The sequence below is a fragment of the Lepus europaeus genome, chromosome 6 (assembly GCF_033115175.1).
Source record: "Lepus europaeus isolate LE1 chromosome 6, mLepTim1.pri, whole genome shotgun sequence".
NCBI lineage: Eukaryota > Metazoa > Chordata > Mammalia > Lagomorpha > Leporidae > Lepus > Lepus europaeus.
Window position 1 is genome coordinate 122,300,194 of NC_084832.1, and position 15,562 is coordinate 122,315,755.

General features: G+C 50.2%; 1 protein-coding gene across 2 annotated transcripts in view; it reads right to left on the reverse strand.

The window, feature by feature from the left end:
- Positions 1-9,052: 9,052 nt before the first annotated feature.
- Positions 9,053-15,562, reverse strand: part of SINHCAF (SIN3-HDAC complex associated factor) — a 32,462-nt gene continuing 25,952 nt past the window's right edge. For both annotated transcript variants that reach the window (XM_062195033.1, XM_062195034.1), the window contains exons 5-6: positions 13,196-13,346; positions 9,053-9,502 (exon numbers count right to left, since the gene is read on the reverse strand). In XM_062195033.1, coding sequence (XP_062051017.1) covers positions 9,340-9,502; positions 13,196-13,346 — 314 coding nt within the window. In that variant the 3' untranslated portion in view covers positions 9,053-9,339. The remainder of the gene's footprint in view (positions 9,503-13,195; positions 13,347-15,562) is intronic.

The following is a 15,562-nucleotide window of genomic DNA, read 5'->3' on the forward strand; positions in this document are numbered from 1 at the left end:
GCTATGATGTAGAAAACATCTGATAACAGAATTCCAAGAAGAAACTTCGCGCACAAAGCTCCCACACAACTCAGGTAGGGGAACTACAGCAGCTCTGTGCTGAAGCATATACCTGTCATGGGAGGCCCCTCAGAGTTAGGGTGGCTCCTGCCATACGCATGCAAGGCAGCAGAAGTCGAGGTGGCCAGTGGCTGTCCCTTACAATTCAGACTACACTCCACGAAGCACACCTGTAACTGCAGCATGCAGTTAGGGTGAATTTTCTCTGGTCCAAGACGGTTTTCCCAGGGTAAGTGATTTGCATCTCTGGGTGGAGCTGGAGAGCTGTATCCCTTTCTTCTTAGGGGGCTCCGCCCCCACCCTTATCTGTGCTCTGCTCACTTTTGCTCTTTGACCAGCAAGCAAACTGCACAAGATTCTGGCTCGCTCTCTCTCTCTCCCTACGCCCCCTTGAAAGGCAGAACAAGAGAGAGAGAGAGAGAGAGAGACAAATCTTCCATATGCTGGCTCACTCCCCAAAAGGCCACAGCAGCCAGGGCTGGGCCAGGCTGAAGCCAGGAGCCGGGAGATCTATTGGAATCTCCCGTGTCGGTGCAGGCGCCCACGTACTTGGGCCGTCTTCTGCTGCCTTCCCAGGGGCATTAGCAGGGAGCTGAACTGGAAGCAGAGTAGCTGGGTCTCAAGCTAGTGCCGGGACATGGGATGCCGCGTTCCAGGCAGCGACAACCTGCTGCAGGCACACTGCCAGCCCTAAGCTAACATGCTTTTGAAGGCCAGTACCTGCCCAAAATGCTCAGTAAGTCGGATGCCTCCCCTAACACAGTGCATCTTGCACTTGTTCTGTCTTGGCATTTCTTGCTATTTCCCAAGACTGCACAGCTCTTGAAAGCAAAGATGCCGCTCCTCCCCCTCTCTAGGGACTGCTGGGACTTGTGGGTGCCCAAAGGAAGACAGTAAAAGTCCCCAGGTAACCGGCAGGTGCTTCTGTCTGTTTTTGCTTCTTTTCCACCTAATAACGGCACTGGCCGGGGAGGACGCCCCAGGCTGACACACACACCGCCGCTCCGCACCTCCCGAGTTCCCAGGGCAGGGTCTTCACGCATGCTCAGTGACACAGAGTTCACAGGGACATACACACGTCTGTCCAAACCTTAATGATCTCTCACCACCCAGCAGGCACCCCTCCCTGAGTTATGTTTCTGTAGATGTCATTGTAAAACTCGCACTACACGGATAAGTGAGGGCCTGCGTTGTGGCTCAGCCAGTTGAGCTGCAGCCTGGGACACCTGCGTCCCACATCCCAGCGCTGGTGCACGTCCTGGCGCCTCTGCATCCGACCCAGCTCCCTGCTGGTGTGCACCCTGGGAAACAGCAAAGGACGGCTCAAGGACTCAAGTCCTTATCACCCACATGGACACCCAGATGGAGGTCCTGGCTCCTGGCTTCATCCATCCTGGCCCAGCCCTAGCTGTTGCGGGTGTTTGGGGAGTGAACCACCACTCTGCCTTTCAAATAAATAAAAGGTTTTGTTTTGTTTGTTTGTTTGTTTGTTTGTTGTTTTTTTAGCAAAGAAAAAGGAGGGTCCCAACCAACCAAAGCCTGCAGTGCCTACATCCCATACAGACGCTGGTTCGAGTCCTGGCCACTCCGTTTTTGTTCCAGCTCCCGGCTAATGCACCTGGGCAAGCAGCAGAAGATGGTGGCATACACAGCCAGATCAATGGGCCCGCCATGGAGGTGGGGCGGGAAACCCTTCGGCCCCAATCGTTTAACAACGACCCAATCTCCAAACGGTCTGGACAGAAATCCAGGCTTCTGGGAGGGTTCAGAACTGGGGCTGCAGCATCCGTGACGTCCCAGAGCTGCAGTCACACTGTGTGCTGGCCCATGGCCCATGATGGTGTCGCCTGGGAGGAGGAGGGGGAGGAGGAGGAGGAAGAGGGGCAAGTGTGCTTCCTCCTGACAAACTGGAGTTAGCTGCCGAAGAGGAAGCGCTGATTAAGGACCAAAACTGAGGTTGGCACTTGGCACAGCAGTTAGGACGCACTCGGGACCCCACATCCCACGCTGCAATGCCTGGTGCGAGTCCCAGTGCCGCTCTGACTCCAGCTTCCTGTTCACGCACACCCTGGGAGACAGCAGGAAAGGGAGCAACTGCTGGGCCCCTGTCCCCGGTGCGGGAGACCCGGATGGAGATCTGGCTCCTGGCTTCGGCCTGGCTCAGCTCTGGCTGTTGTGGGCATTCCAGAAGTGAACCAGCAGGTGGAAAACGGGTCTCTGCCGCGTTGTCCTTCTCATCTGTATTTCTGCCTCTCAAAGACATTAACACATTAATAATAATAATAAATTGTGCCTGGCATGTGGTTAACAAATTTACATAGAAAAAAAAGAAGAAACAGGATTCTCCGAAGTGTTTTAAACAACTTTCTAAAGCTGAAGTCGGAGCTGAGACGATCATTCTCCTCAGTGTAGACGGAGCCATGCTGACGTGTGAGCTGAGGCGATTATTCTCAGTGTAGACGTAGTCATGCTGACGTCTGAGCCGAAGTGATTATTCTCCTCAGTGTAGACGGAGCCACGCTGACGTGTGAGCTGAGGCGATTATTCTCCTTCCCAGTATAGACGGAGCCATGCTGACGTCGGAGCTGAGGCGATCATTCTCCTCAGTGTAGACGGAGCCATGCTGACGTGTGAGCTGAGGCGATTATTCTCCTCAGTATAGACGGAGCCATGCTGACGTCGGAGTTGGGCGATTATTCGCCCGAGTGTAGACGGAGCCACGCGCGCGCTGCCGTTCTCGCTGCACACCTGAGCGGCCCGGCGGCCACCGGCGACCTCCCCTTCGGTCCCCCCGCGGCGCAGCGGGCGGCTCTGACGCAGCGACTCTGGCCGCGGCGCGTGGGGCGAGCGCCACCTGGTGGAAATGTGCGCGCACAGCCACAGGACAAGGGGCGCTGCCGGCGGACCAGAGAAGCTGCTGGCTAAAATTAGCAGCAAATAAAAAAAACCGAATTACGCATTTTAGAAAGCGAAAGTAGCTGCAAAGGGCTGAGTGCTTCCTGACAGTCCTCCAGCTCGGAGCTTGAGTTCAAGAAAATGAAACTTGTCTACGTGTATGGAGACTGTCGGCCGGGACTGGCATCCCCAGGCCCCTCGCTGCTGGCTTTTCCGGAGAAGAGGAAACCGGCCGGGACCCGGAGCCGCCCGCCGGGCTGTCCAGACGACGGCGAGCACCGGCGCAGCCCGGCCTGCAGCACGCCGCTGCCCACCGTCCTGCAGTTCCCAGAGCAGAAAATGAACTCCTGAACCAGCGCCAAAGCCAAGGTGCGAATTCAGGTCGTCACTGCCCAGAGGCTGATCGACCGCGGGAACGTATGTTTGGCTCACGGTTTCCGAGGTCCAAGTCCAGTGATTCGAGGTCCGGTGAGGACGCGGGCTGGCAGTGGCCGGGCGTGGGCAGAGCAAGGAGCGCAGCCACGGTAACAAAGCCGCACCTTCCAGGGGCACGCGCCTCCCACCGGAGCCACCTCCCAGACGATCTGGGCTGTCACCCTCTCCTGCCTTTTACTTATGACTTGAGGGGAAGGAGGAGTAGCCTCCCCGCTGCTCCACTTCCAATCCAGCCCCCTGCTAATGCGACTGGGAAAGCAGAAGACGGCCCCGGGGGTGGGCCCCCTGCCACCCACCGGGGAGGTCTGGATGGAGCTCCTGACTCTGGGCTTTGGCCTGGCCTGGCGCTGCCTGTTGTGGCCACTTGGGGAATGAACCAGCTTTTGAAACAGATAAATCTTATTAAAACAAAAGTGCTGCATGAGTCTGGGAGCCCAACCACAGCACTGTGGAACGGGAACCACTGAGAAATCAAGACAGTAAAAGTCACTGGCAATCAAATGGCAGGAACAGAGCACAGCGAGCTTGAAACACCAGGAGTCTCCCATCAAAGAACTTAGAGATTCCAGCCACCTGCTGAGAGCTATTTACAGAGCCCAAGTGCTCAGTGATACAATACCGAGTAGGCAGAGCCCAAGTGCTCAGTGAACGCTTGAATGAAAAGTTGTTTAAAAACAGCATCACTCCACAATTCTTTGTAAATGATTACAAAATAAGGGAGCCCACATTGTGGCATAGCAGGTTCAGCCACTGCCTGTGATGCCGGCTTCCCAACAGAGCACCAGTTCAAGTCCCACCTGCTCCACTTTCGATCCAGCTCCCTGCTCACGTGCCTGGGAGAGCAGCAGAAAGTGAGCCAAGTGCTGGGCCTCTGCCACCCACGTGGTTTGTTAACTGCTGCACCAAAGGCTTACCCTGACATTGGGCTTCATACATATGAAGGCAGAGTTAGAGGCCTTCCATCCACCGGGTCCCTCCCCAGATGGCTTAACCTCACTGTGCCACACGCTGGCCCTTCAACTATTTTTCCTTTAAAAGCTCTGAGTCATGGTGGGTGGGGGGCATGGAGCAGGGTAGACTTTTCCAGATGAAGAGAGGAGAAATGTGACCAAATGTATACATCAACCATGACGGCATCCTGGACAAGGGCAAAGGGTTTAAAAGACTTGGGGACAATTCACAGCTCCATCATATCCCTGGGGGATTAGGAATGCTCCTGCCTGGGAGATGGATGCCTAAGTATTCGGGAGTGGCAGGTCCAGGTGCCACAGCAACAAACGAGAGAAGCATAAAGCAAACTAGAGAAAGTACACATGGCATGTTAGCAGTCTCTGTGGAAGCTATTAGCTTATTGTGCTATTTGGCTCTTCTGCCTATTTAATTTTTTGTTACACATATTCTTTTAAAATTCATCAAGACTGTTAGCATAAATTCAACTTTACTATGCACACAATTTCTGAAAATATAACACTATAATCAGTCAACTAATAATATTATTTGTTGTATTCCTGCTACGTGATCCACCGCTGTGAACAGATACACATCCTGTTTAGTTTCTTTTTGAGACTTACTATTTATTTGAAAGGCAGAGTGACAGAGGGACAGTGATCTTCCATCCACTGGCTCAGGGCTGAGCCAGGCTGAAGACAGGAGCCAGGAACTGCAACCAGGTTGTCCATGTGGGTGGCAGGAACCCAAGTACTTGGGCCATCTCCCACTGCCTCCCAGGTGCATTAGCAGGAAGCTAGATAAAGTCAAGAAATGAGCACCAGTTCAAGTCCCGGCTGTTCCACTTCCGATCCAGCTCCCTGCTATGGCCTTGGAAGGCAGTAGAAGACGGCCCAAGTCCTTGGGCCCCACGCACGCAGTGTTTCCATGACACACATCTCCCATGAACTTCTGAAGACTTCATGTACTTGAGATGTTTAGAATAGGAACGGAGGCCTGGGAAGAGGCCCACGTTGAAGCCTGGGCCAATAAGTCTGGGGTTAAGAGAACCTGGGGCTGGCCACTTGCCGTAGCTGTTACGTGGCCACTAGAGACACCGGCATCCCGTATCTGGTGCCTGGGTTCACGCCCCAATTCCTCCAGTTCCAGGCCAGCCTCTTGTTGGTGCACACCCTGTGATGACCCAAGCTATCCACGAGACCAGGACGGACGCTCTGCTTCCTGGATTTAGCCTGGCCCAGACCTGGCTGTCGCGGGTGTTTGGGGAGTGAACCAGCTGATGGAAGCACACTTGCCCTTTGCCTGATAAAATAAAGAAAAAGAGGAAAACTTGGAAACCAGTGTCATCAGTCTACTCCAAGAAAACAAGTACCAATCACCCCACGAGCTGGGAGGGGCTGAAGGAGCAGGCTGAGGGCTAAAGAACCCCTGAGGATGTCATCAGCACCCTGGTGTCGCAGGAGGCGGGACCAACCCTGGAGTGGCTTATGATGGTAGCTGGAGGCCAAGAATACACTATGTACTCTTTGAAAATAAACCAACAAACAGAGAGGCGTCATTGTTAAGGCTCCTATTCCCCACCATCAACGGAAGACCGTGAGTTGTCTGAGCCTTCCTTTTAAAACATAAACTGAGTATGAAACACCCATTCTTCCTGGCAGGTGCAAAAACTCCAGTGCCTGGACAAAGTGACACTAACGTAAGCTGAGCCCGAAGGCAGGACACAACAGCAGGGACAATCACTTCCCCTGTCGCAGACCAACACAAAGGACTGTGACACAATCTTCTCTACACAGGCCATTCAAGCTCTTTCCCATCTACGCTTGCAACTCAAGTCTTCCCAAGACCCTCTCCCCAACACCCAGTAAGAACAGTCTCCAACCAGCATCCGGGTACTTGATCCCCAAGCACTTCTGTGATTACAGTGAGTAACCAAACTCCACCACTTGAGAAATTGCTAGAACCCTCAGGACCTTTCCTTTGAGAACATGAGCTCTGATTTAGCTCTGAATTAGCTATGATGCAATTTGGCTCTCTCCTCCCTTCCCAGCTCATGGACCACCACCCACAAACGACACCGGTGCAGTGCAAGGTGGAATCTGGGGCACTGGTTAACTACCCTGTGGCTGCCTGGGCCACCCGGAGCATGCAGTGGCTTCTGGCTTGGCCATCACAGAGACCATTTTTCTCTACAAAAAGCAAAAATACGTAGCTTTCAGTAGGATCAAAATTCCAGAACAAAACTGACCAAGACGGAGTACAAGACCCCTGTGCCTGCACACAGCCAGGCTCTCTCAGCCTTCAGAAGAAAAGCAGAAGAGAGCCAGGCACTCGCTTCCGGGTGAGATGAGGATGTGGTCAGGATGGTCCTCCTGCAGCACAGACCACGGGGACTGGGCCAGAGGGGTGGCACACGTTGGCGCTAGCCATCCCCCAGCCATAAACACAGGTGCTATCCCCTTTCTCACAGCAGTCCAGCAGTCACCTGGACTATCAAAGCAAATGTAAGCCCTCACAATACCTACGTCGGCTCAGAGGACCTGCCTTCTGCAGGTACTAAAACAACTTGATTTTAAAACTTGCAACTCCATGAGGTTATTTTAAGTTTTTTTCACTCCAATGGCTAATAAGGGGCAGATACAGCAATCTGAGAACTCAGGTCCTACCCGCTGTGCAGAACCCCTGCTTCCAGTCTGTCTCCCAGTCCCAGTGATAAAGATGCTTTGAACAAGCCTGTTTCTAGTCCTGGCTCCTCTGCCTCGGAGCCAGCTTCCTGCTTACTAACGCATACCCTTGGGAGGCAACAGTGACAGCTCAAGTACTTGGGTCCCTGGTTGCTGGCTTTGGCCTGGCCCAGCTCTAGCTGTTGCAGGTATCTGGGGAATGAACTGGTGGACAGAGGATCTTGTCTGTCTTTGCCTTTCAAATAAAACATGAAAAATAAATAAAATGAAGGTCCCCGAAGTCTCACTGAGGCGCCAGTCTGCCAATAAGAAAATCAAACCCCAGACAACAACAAACCCACAGCACAGACATTCCCGGGAACCTTGTTCAAACTGTCATACCACTGGGCTAACAGCAGTGCACCTTGGGTAAAATGTCCTTTATTCTAAAGTCTTTATTTTCGTGGGCCAAGAGGTTTTTCCCCCTCTTCCTGGCTTTGAAAATACTGAGGACTCAGCTGGATGTTCTGTGAAAGCAAGACCACTGGTTACTTACCAAAAACCTGAGAACAAAGCCATGAGATAGCTCCCTTTTATTTTCTAATAAGACTAAATTTATTCAATACCCTAGTAAAAGTTTTGATTATAAGTATCCAACAGTATAAAAAGTACAAAACAGATCTGTAGATGTCTAATATATTAATACAAAGTGCATGACTACACACAGTACGTCCTACAGGCAGAGAGGGGGCGGGGGAGAAGACGGTGGCTGAGGTCTAGCAATAAATAAATAAATACAGAAGTAGAGATGACCCACGTTATAGTATATTCTACCACCAGTACTGCAGCCAACATGTACAAAAAAAGAAAAACAACAAAGCCATTTCGAAGTAACTCAGGATGGAGGATGATAACAGCTGGACCCTTGCGTCCCCTTTTGAGGCAGGGGGAGTCGGGGGTGTGTGGGGTCGGGAGCAGGCAGGCTTTTTCCCACAAGGGAGAAATGCAACCTGTTACGTTCAGACAAGAGCTAGCGGACTACGGGGCTCACTCCTCGGTTAGGCTACCCAAAACAAAAAACTCCAGTTCTAAAATTAAGCGCCGAGTCCTGGCACCGTAAGCGTGATGCTCCTCCTGCAGGGGGGCCGTCTGGACAGGGCTTTTTGTTTTTCCCGGACTTCTAGAAAAGAGGCAATGAGAACACTTTGGCGTGGATTCAAGTGAGAAGCTTTAAAACTGAGGATCTCACAAGTGGAGGGCCTACGGTCACATCTGGAGATCCAGACAGCCAGATAAAAAGTCGAAGCAAAGCCAATCTTAGTATTCACGCACGCCTCTGTCCTTTTACTCAATTTTACGTTAATTATAACGAGAAAAAACAAAACAACAAGCCCTCATCAGCTACAAGAAGTCAGACACTGGCTCAACTCTGGTAAAACCTTCGCAAAGGTTGCAGGAGATAAAAGCCAGGGCCCGAATGGAACGGCCCGGACTGGCGGCGAAGTACCCCCCAGTCCCCAAGGCGAGCCCATGCCACACACGCCAGGCGAACCCCAGAGCAGCGTGCCTTCACGCTGTTTCTCAACTAGCTGAGCCTGTTTAACCCGGGATCCGCGTTCCCCGGGGCGGAGCTCTGCCTCCGCTGTGGGACCTCACGGAAATTAAAACCTGGACCAAACATGAACATGAGGGAGGTGACATGGATGCAACATATACAGCTAAGTGACCTCTCTGTCTGCTGAGAAGTTACCGTCTCCTGCCCGGGACGCGCTCCCGCTTCGTCGTCAGTAGTACGGGTTTGAGCCCCCAGATCCTGGGCCAGACATCAGGATCCCAGCACCAGGGGTCGGTCCTGTAACCGGGTTACCACCAATTTACTGTCGGGAGGGAAAACAAGGGCCGCCAGCCAATGAGAAACTGCCCCAACCACTGCTTCTCAGTACAGAAAGACTACAACTACATACGGCTTATCATACAACAGATCCCATCTCTGTCCCCTGAAATTCCCCTAATTCCATTCATTAGAAGGGGATTTAATAAAAAAAAAAAAAAAAAAAAAAAAAAAAAAAAGACTTAAAGAGCACTTTACAGCAGCATTCAGCTTCCTATGAGATCCTCAGCATCTTAAATATTATGTACACGTATTCTTTCTTTCAGTAAGCGAGACACTGGCTTCAGGATGTGTGGACCTGGGGAGAGAACCCATTCAGAACTAGTCTAGAAATTGTCTTTTGGCAGAATAGCAGGTATCCGGGTGAAAACGTTAAGAGGGTCAGTTTGTCGCTTCGTGGTCTTCGCAGAATCTCTGCTGCTCTGCCGCCGGGCCCGTGGGCAGCGGTCACCACTCCTGAGGGGCCATGGGCAGCGGCTCGGGGCCCTGGGGCGCCGGCGAGGGCTCGGCGGCCGGCTTCTTGCTGTTGCAGCAAGGCTTGAAGAGGTGCGTGTCGATGAGCACTTCCCCAAAACGCCCCTTGTAGATGATCCCACAGCAGATCTTCTGCCTAGGAGGAGAGAGAAGCAGACACATTAGCAAGGCGGCAAGGAAAACAGCATCTCCTCCTCCTCCTCGTAACCCGACCAACGGGAGCATGGCGTCCCCGTCCTCCCACCCCAGCCCTGTCAGCCAGGGGGTGGGAGCCTCCCAGACCCCCTCCAGGAGGAAGAAGGGAGTTGGACACACAGCAGCCATCTTCAGCTGCCACTCAAGCTGTTAACTTTTCTCCAAAACTCACCAACTCCTACAGAAAACCCGCCCCCCACGAACAGGGGGACCCAGCAGGTCGCTTTACTGTGCTTAAACACTGAGTAAAGAAAAATGTTTTTTCTAAGCTGCAGAGCTGGGATACAGGAACACCTTCAACATGACTGGAAGTTGACAACCATTCACCAACACAGTTCTAAGTGTTTTCACCCAGAACCAACAGCGATCTCTTCATTGCATACCTAATCTCCAACAGCTATGAACAGATTTTATTTCAGTTTTCACCAATCTAGTGGGTGTAGAACCACATTTCACGGATACACTAATGTCATCAACCTCGATCCTTCTATTCTTTGTCATAAGAAATCCTTTTGGCACCGGTGATGTGGCAAGTGCTTGGGCCCCTGCACCCACATGGGACCTGGAGAAGCTCCTGGATCCTAGCTTCGGTCTAGCCCCAGCTCTTGTAGCCATGGGGGGAGTGAACCAGCAGATGGAAGATCTCTCTGTCTCCCTCTCCCTGTAACTCTGCCTTTCAAATAAATAAAAAATCCTTTCCTACCCAAAAGCCACTTTCAATACTCCAGCATCCATAATTGATGTGTGTTTAGGATCCAAGCTTAACTTTTCCATATGCAAGACCACACTGTAGCCAACACCCTAACAGCACTTACTGCTCGTCCATGTCCCCTCATTGGTCCCCACGTGGCAAGTAATTCCACACTCAGGCTCTGCACTCTGTTCCAATGGCATCTTTTCCAATTTCTAGCCCAAAACCACACTGTATTGATTACCATGGCTTCGTATGTCATGATCTCCCTTAGGGCAGACGTATTTACACCTTTCTTACTCTGCTGAAGACCACGTGGGCCCTTTGCTCTTCTACACAGATCTTAAATCCAGCTCAGCGAGTTCCCCAAATACGCTGCAGTTTTGGCTGCAATTATCAGTTTGTTATACCATCACTGTGCTGGACCTTGCAACTTCTGTGGGCATTTTCAAATGTCATCCAATAACGAATTGGTTTCCAAATCTCTCCATAAGGAGCCCCTGACATTTCTCACTATGTTATTTCATATCCTGTAATGCTACATAAGGTATGTTCTAATGCTGAACTATATGGTTTAAACCCTGCTCTACTTCCGTGTAACTGACACGTGAGACACACGTATAGACATGTGCAGACACTAGACAGATGACTCCCTTTGCGCCTGTTCCCACAGAATGCTTCACAGAGGTTGTAAGGATGACCTGAATCAGTACGGCACACTCTGTGCGAGGCCCTGTCCTGAGTTCACACTGCTTACTGTCACCAACACCACCGGACAGAACCTCTGCCTAACAATGAAGACAAGCAGTGCGGTGAACACACGTCCATCTGTTCCTGATCTTACAATGCTTTCCCCTCATCACAACTACATTGGATGCTGACTTTTTCCTTTTGTTTGTGTTTTCGGTAAGCAGCCCCCTTTACCCATCTGACATCCTGAGGATAAACCCACTCCCAGGGTGCAGTTTCGGTGGTGGGCCTGGGGCCTCTGGCCCCTCGCTCACGGTCTGGAAAAGCCAGTGCTCCTCCTGTCAGGGACCCACTTTCTCCTGTACGCGCAACGTTACAGCTCGACTCTTCTGGCCAGACCTTTCTCAGAAATCAGCTGTTCCCTCTGGTGATTTTCTCCACTGGTTATCAACCCTCTGCTCCATTCATTTCTGCTCCTGTCTTTGGGGTTTCCTTGTCCTAATGTCTCTCTGTTGGGCTTTCTCAACCTCCATATTACACAGTTATCAATTCAACCATTTTAGTCTTTCTTTAGGAACAGCATTAAAGGCAATAAAATTTGCTTCGTCTACCTTTTCAGCTTTGGTCCACAGATTTTAATTTGCAGTATTTTTCAGTTATTATTCAGTTATAAATATTTCCTAGTTTTGGCCCAGTGCTGTGGCATCCAATATTGGTGCCAGCTGGAGTCCCAGCTGCTCCACTTCTGATCCAGCGCTCTGCTGACTGCCTGGAAAAAGCAGTGGAAGATGGCCCAAGTGTTTGAGCGCCTGCACGCTCATGGGAGACCAGGATGAAGCTCTTGACTTAGGCCTGGCCCAGCTCCGGCCATTGCAGCCATTTGGGGAATGAGCCAGCAAATGGAAGACCTCTCTCTCTGTGACTCTGCATCTCAAATAAATAAATACATATTTTTTTAATTTCCTAATTTATATACCTTTTACAAACATATATGATATTGGCTATCTAGGTGTGGTTTTTTCATCCCTTTATTTTTAAACTTTATCCTTTTACCTCTGGAAAGCAGAATATAGGCAGATTCTACCTGAGTATCCAACTGCTGGCTCCTCACGTGGATCACCATCATTCACTCCCACTTTGGGGTCTGTGCCGCTGCAGGCCCGGGCTCTCCTGCACACCCCACTCCGCCAGGGTCTCCTCTCAGTTGTGTGCGTCTCAGCTCTAATTCCCTGCCCTGCCCTTCTGATCTCCAAGTTTCACACTCTTACCGACACCCAAAAGCTAACAACTACACAAGCCACCAGTCCTAAATCACTCAACTTATTTTTTTCTAACAACGCAAAGGGGCACTGGACACATCAGCTCCTATCACCTCTATTCACAGTTTCCCTAGAGTTCCTAATTTTTTCTTTTTTACTACCACAACTACAGTCATTTAACATAGTGAGTGTCTGTTCACATTTACCTAAATATGCACTATTTTACTTATCCTGCTCTTCCTCTTCGAGTTTCAATCTGGGATTTCTTTCCTCCTGCTTCTTCACAGAAAGTCAACTTAGAGCAAACTCACTCTTCTTCTATTACCGTGTCTTATGCACTTGTACATAAAAGACATTCTGCTGCATCTGTAATTTCAGGTAGAGAGTATATCGCTTCTTGGTCCACGACAGATACTAATCTTTTGCTTTCTGCCTTCCTTTGCTCCTTAGAAAATAATGTATATTCTCATTGCTTACACACTGTTTTGTTTTGTTTATTGTGTAGTTCCACTATGATGTATCTTTGGTTGAGATTATTATTATTATTATTATCTTGTTTTTAATTTCTTCACCTTCCTAGGTCTAAAACCCAGAAAATCCTTACCCACTTCTCTTTGACAATACTGTCCCTTTTCTACACTCTCCTTGTGGACTCTGAGGCCACTTATTTGGCCTCCACATCTTACTGGGACCCTCACTCATCAAATGACATTTTTAAAGACTTTAAGTACCTCTCCAGCACTTTCATCCTTTTACAGTTGGAAAGCTGCCGTCAATATCTACTCCACCCCATGACAAGAAATGAGGAACGGGAGGGGGGAGTTTTTATTTTAAATGCATGGGAGTAAGAAGAACACTCAAAACCCCAACCCTGCTTCACCTACGTCCAACAACGTGCTGCAGCTGTTTCCCAAATGCCATTAACTGCTAAGTGGGACTCTGCTGCCTGTCACCGAGATGGCTCGCTGATCAGAGACCTTTCTGTTGCTTTTACCTTTTCCAGTAGGTGAGATCTAAAAAGGAGAAGACCGGTGTTCTGCTGGAGCCGGAAGCCATCTCTGTATCTGAGCCGTCATCTGACTGGTTACTGTAGCACGGGGACTGAGCTGGAGAGGCACTGGAGGTGGTGCTGTGAGCGTCCGAATCTGCAGTAAAGACAAAGGCGCATTTCCATTCCGTGTAACTGGACTTACAGACGTTCGTTCCTCAACTGACAGTGGAGTTCCATGCCAACACATCCAGCCTACAGTGCACACGGAAACGAACGCAACGGCAGGTGCTGTGGCGCAGAGGCGTAGGCGACCACCTGCAAGGCCAGCACCCCTTACTGGAGTGACAGTTCCAGTCTCGGTTACTTGGCTTCCAATCCAGCTTCCTGAAAACGTGTAGAAGAGGCAGCAGAAGATGGCCCAAGGCCTGGGGCCCCTGCTACCATGTGGGAGACCAAGATGGGGTTCCTCCTTTCTGGCTAGAGCCTGTTCCAGCTCCAGGGACGTGAACCACAGGATGGAAGATCTCTGACGCTTTGTCTTCCAAATATCTATATCTATATAGATATAGATATAGATATAGATATATACACACACACACACATATATATATATATATTTTTTTATTTGACAGGCAGAGTTAGACAGTGAGAGAGAGAGACAGAAAGATCTTCCCTCCATTGGTTCACCCCCCAAATGACAGCTACGGCCAGCATGCTGCACCGATCCGAAGCCAGGAGCCAAGCGCTTCTCCTGGTCTCCCATGGGGTGCAGGGCCCAAGCACTTGGGTCATCTTCCACTGCACTCCCGGGCCACAGCAGAGAACTGGACCAGGAGAGGAACAACTGGGACTAGAACCCGGCGCCCATATGGGATGCCGGCAGCGCAGGCGGAAGATTAACCAAGTGAGCCACAGCGCTGGCCCCAATAAATAAACATTTCTTAAAAGAATGCATACAGTATACTGCATATTATCATAGCTCGTTGACCCTCATAATCGATTACATGGCTGGCCTGGAGCTGTGAGTTACTGCTGCTGACCAGCAGGGAGAGAGGAAAAACCACTAGCCTAGAAAACCATAAAATTCAAAAGTAGAAGTTTGTCACTTTCACATCACAATGTCTAAAAATCTTACATTGAGAGCCTCCTGCAATCCTCAGCAGAAGACTGTGATAAAACTGGTAAAACAAAGAAAAAAGCAAACAGAACTTACCTTCTGTTCACTACTGAAATTGGAAGATGTTTGTTCTAAATTACTTTGTTTTTTTTAAGATTTATTTATTGGTGCCGGCTACAGGTAAAGCTGCTGCCTATAGCGCCAACATCCCATATGGATGCCAGTTTGGGTCCCAGCTACTCCACTTCCTATCTAGCTCTCTGCTATGGCCTGGGAAAGCAGCAGAGGATGGCCCAAGTCCTTGGGCCCCTGCACCCATGTAGGAGACCCAGAAGAAGCTCCAAGATTCTGCCTTCAGATCAGCAGAGCTCCAGCCACTGCAGCCATTTGGGGAGTGAACCAGTGGATGGAAGACCTCTCTTTCTCTTTTTTTAAAAAAAAGATTTATTTATTTATTTGAAAGGCAGAGTTGGAGAGAGAGACAGAAGACAGAGATCTTCCATTTGCTGGTTTACTCCCCAAATGGTCTCAATAGCCAGTTCTGGGCCGATCTGAAGCTAGGAGCCAGGAGCTTCTTTTGGTCTTCTACCGCTTTCCCAGGCACATCTACAGGAAGCTGAATCAAAGTGGAGCAGCTGGGACTCAAACTGGAGTCCATACGGGATGCTGGTGTCGCAGGTAGCTGCTTTACCCGTTACACTACAGCACCCGCCCTATCTAAATTACTTTTAAGATAGAATGAGGATTTCCACTTACAAGAAGATACAGCAGACCTATTCTCTCCTTTTCCTGCTTATACAATGAAAACCCTGGACACAGCATGCAAAGCAAACAGAAGACTCAAAGATGATGACCGCCCGGAACCCGAGACCCAAGGAATGACATGGTGCTTGGTTTTCCTGGATTTTCTTTTGGTCTTTTTGAAGATGACATAGCAACAACACAGAAATATAATACGACAAGGAGGAAGGAAGGAAAAGCCAGTAAAAGCCAGCTTTCCCCTAGCCAAAGGGCAGTCTAACAAGATGTGGAGCTTTATTAGACAATAACCTTACTGCCCCAGACAACACCACACCTGACTCATCCAGGAGCCACGAATCCACCCTCCAGACTGTTAGCAGGCACCTCCATCAAGGTGGTAAGGAAAGAAGCCTAGGGGCCGGTGCTGAGGCGCAGTGGGTTAATCCTCTGCCTGTGGTGCTGGCATCCCATATAAGCACTGGTTCTAATCCTGGCTTCTCCTCTACTGATCC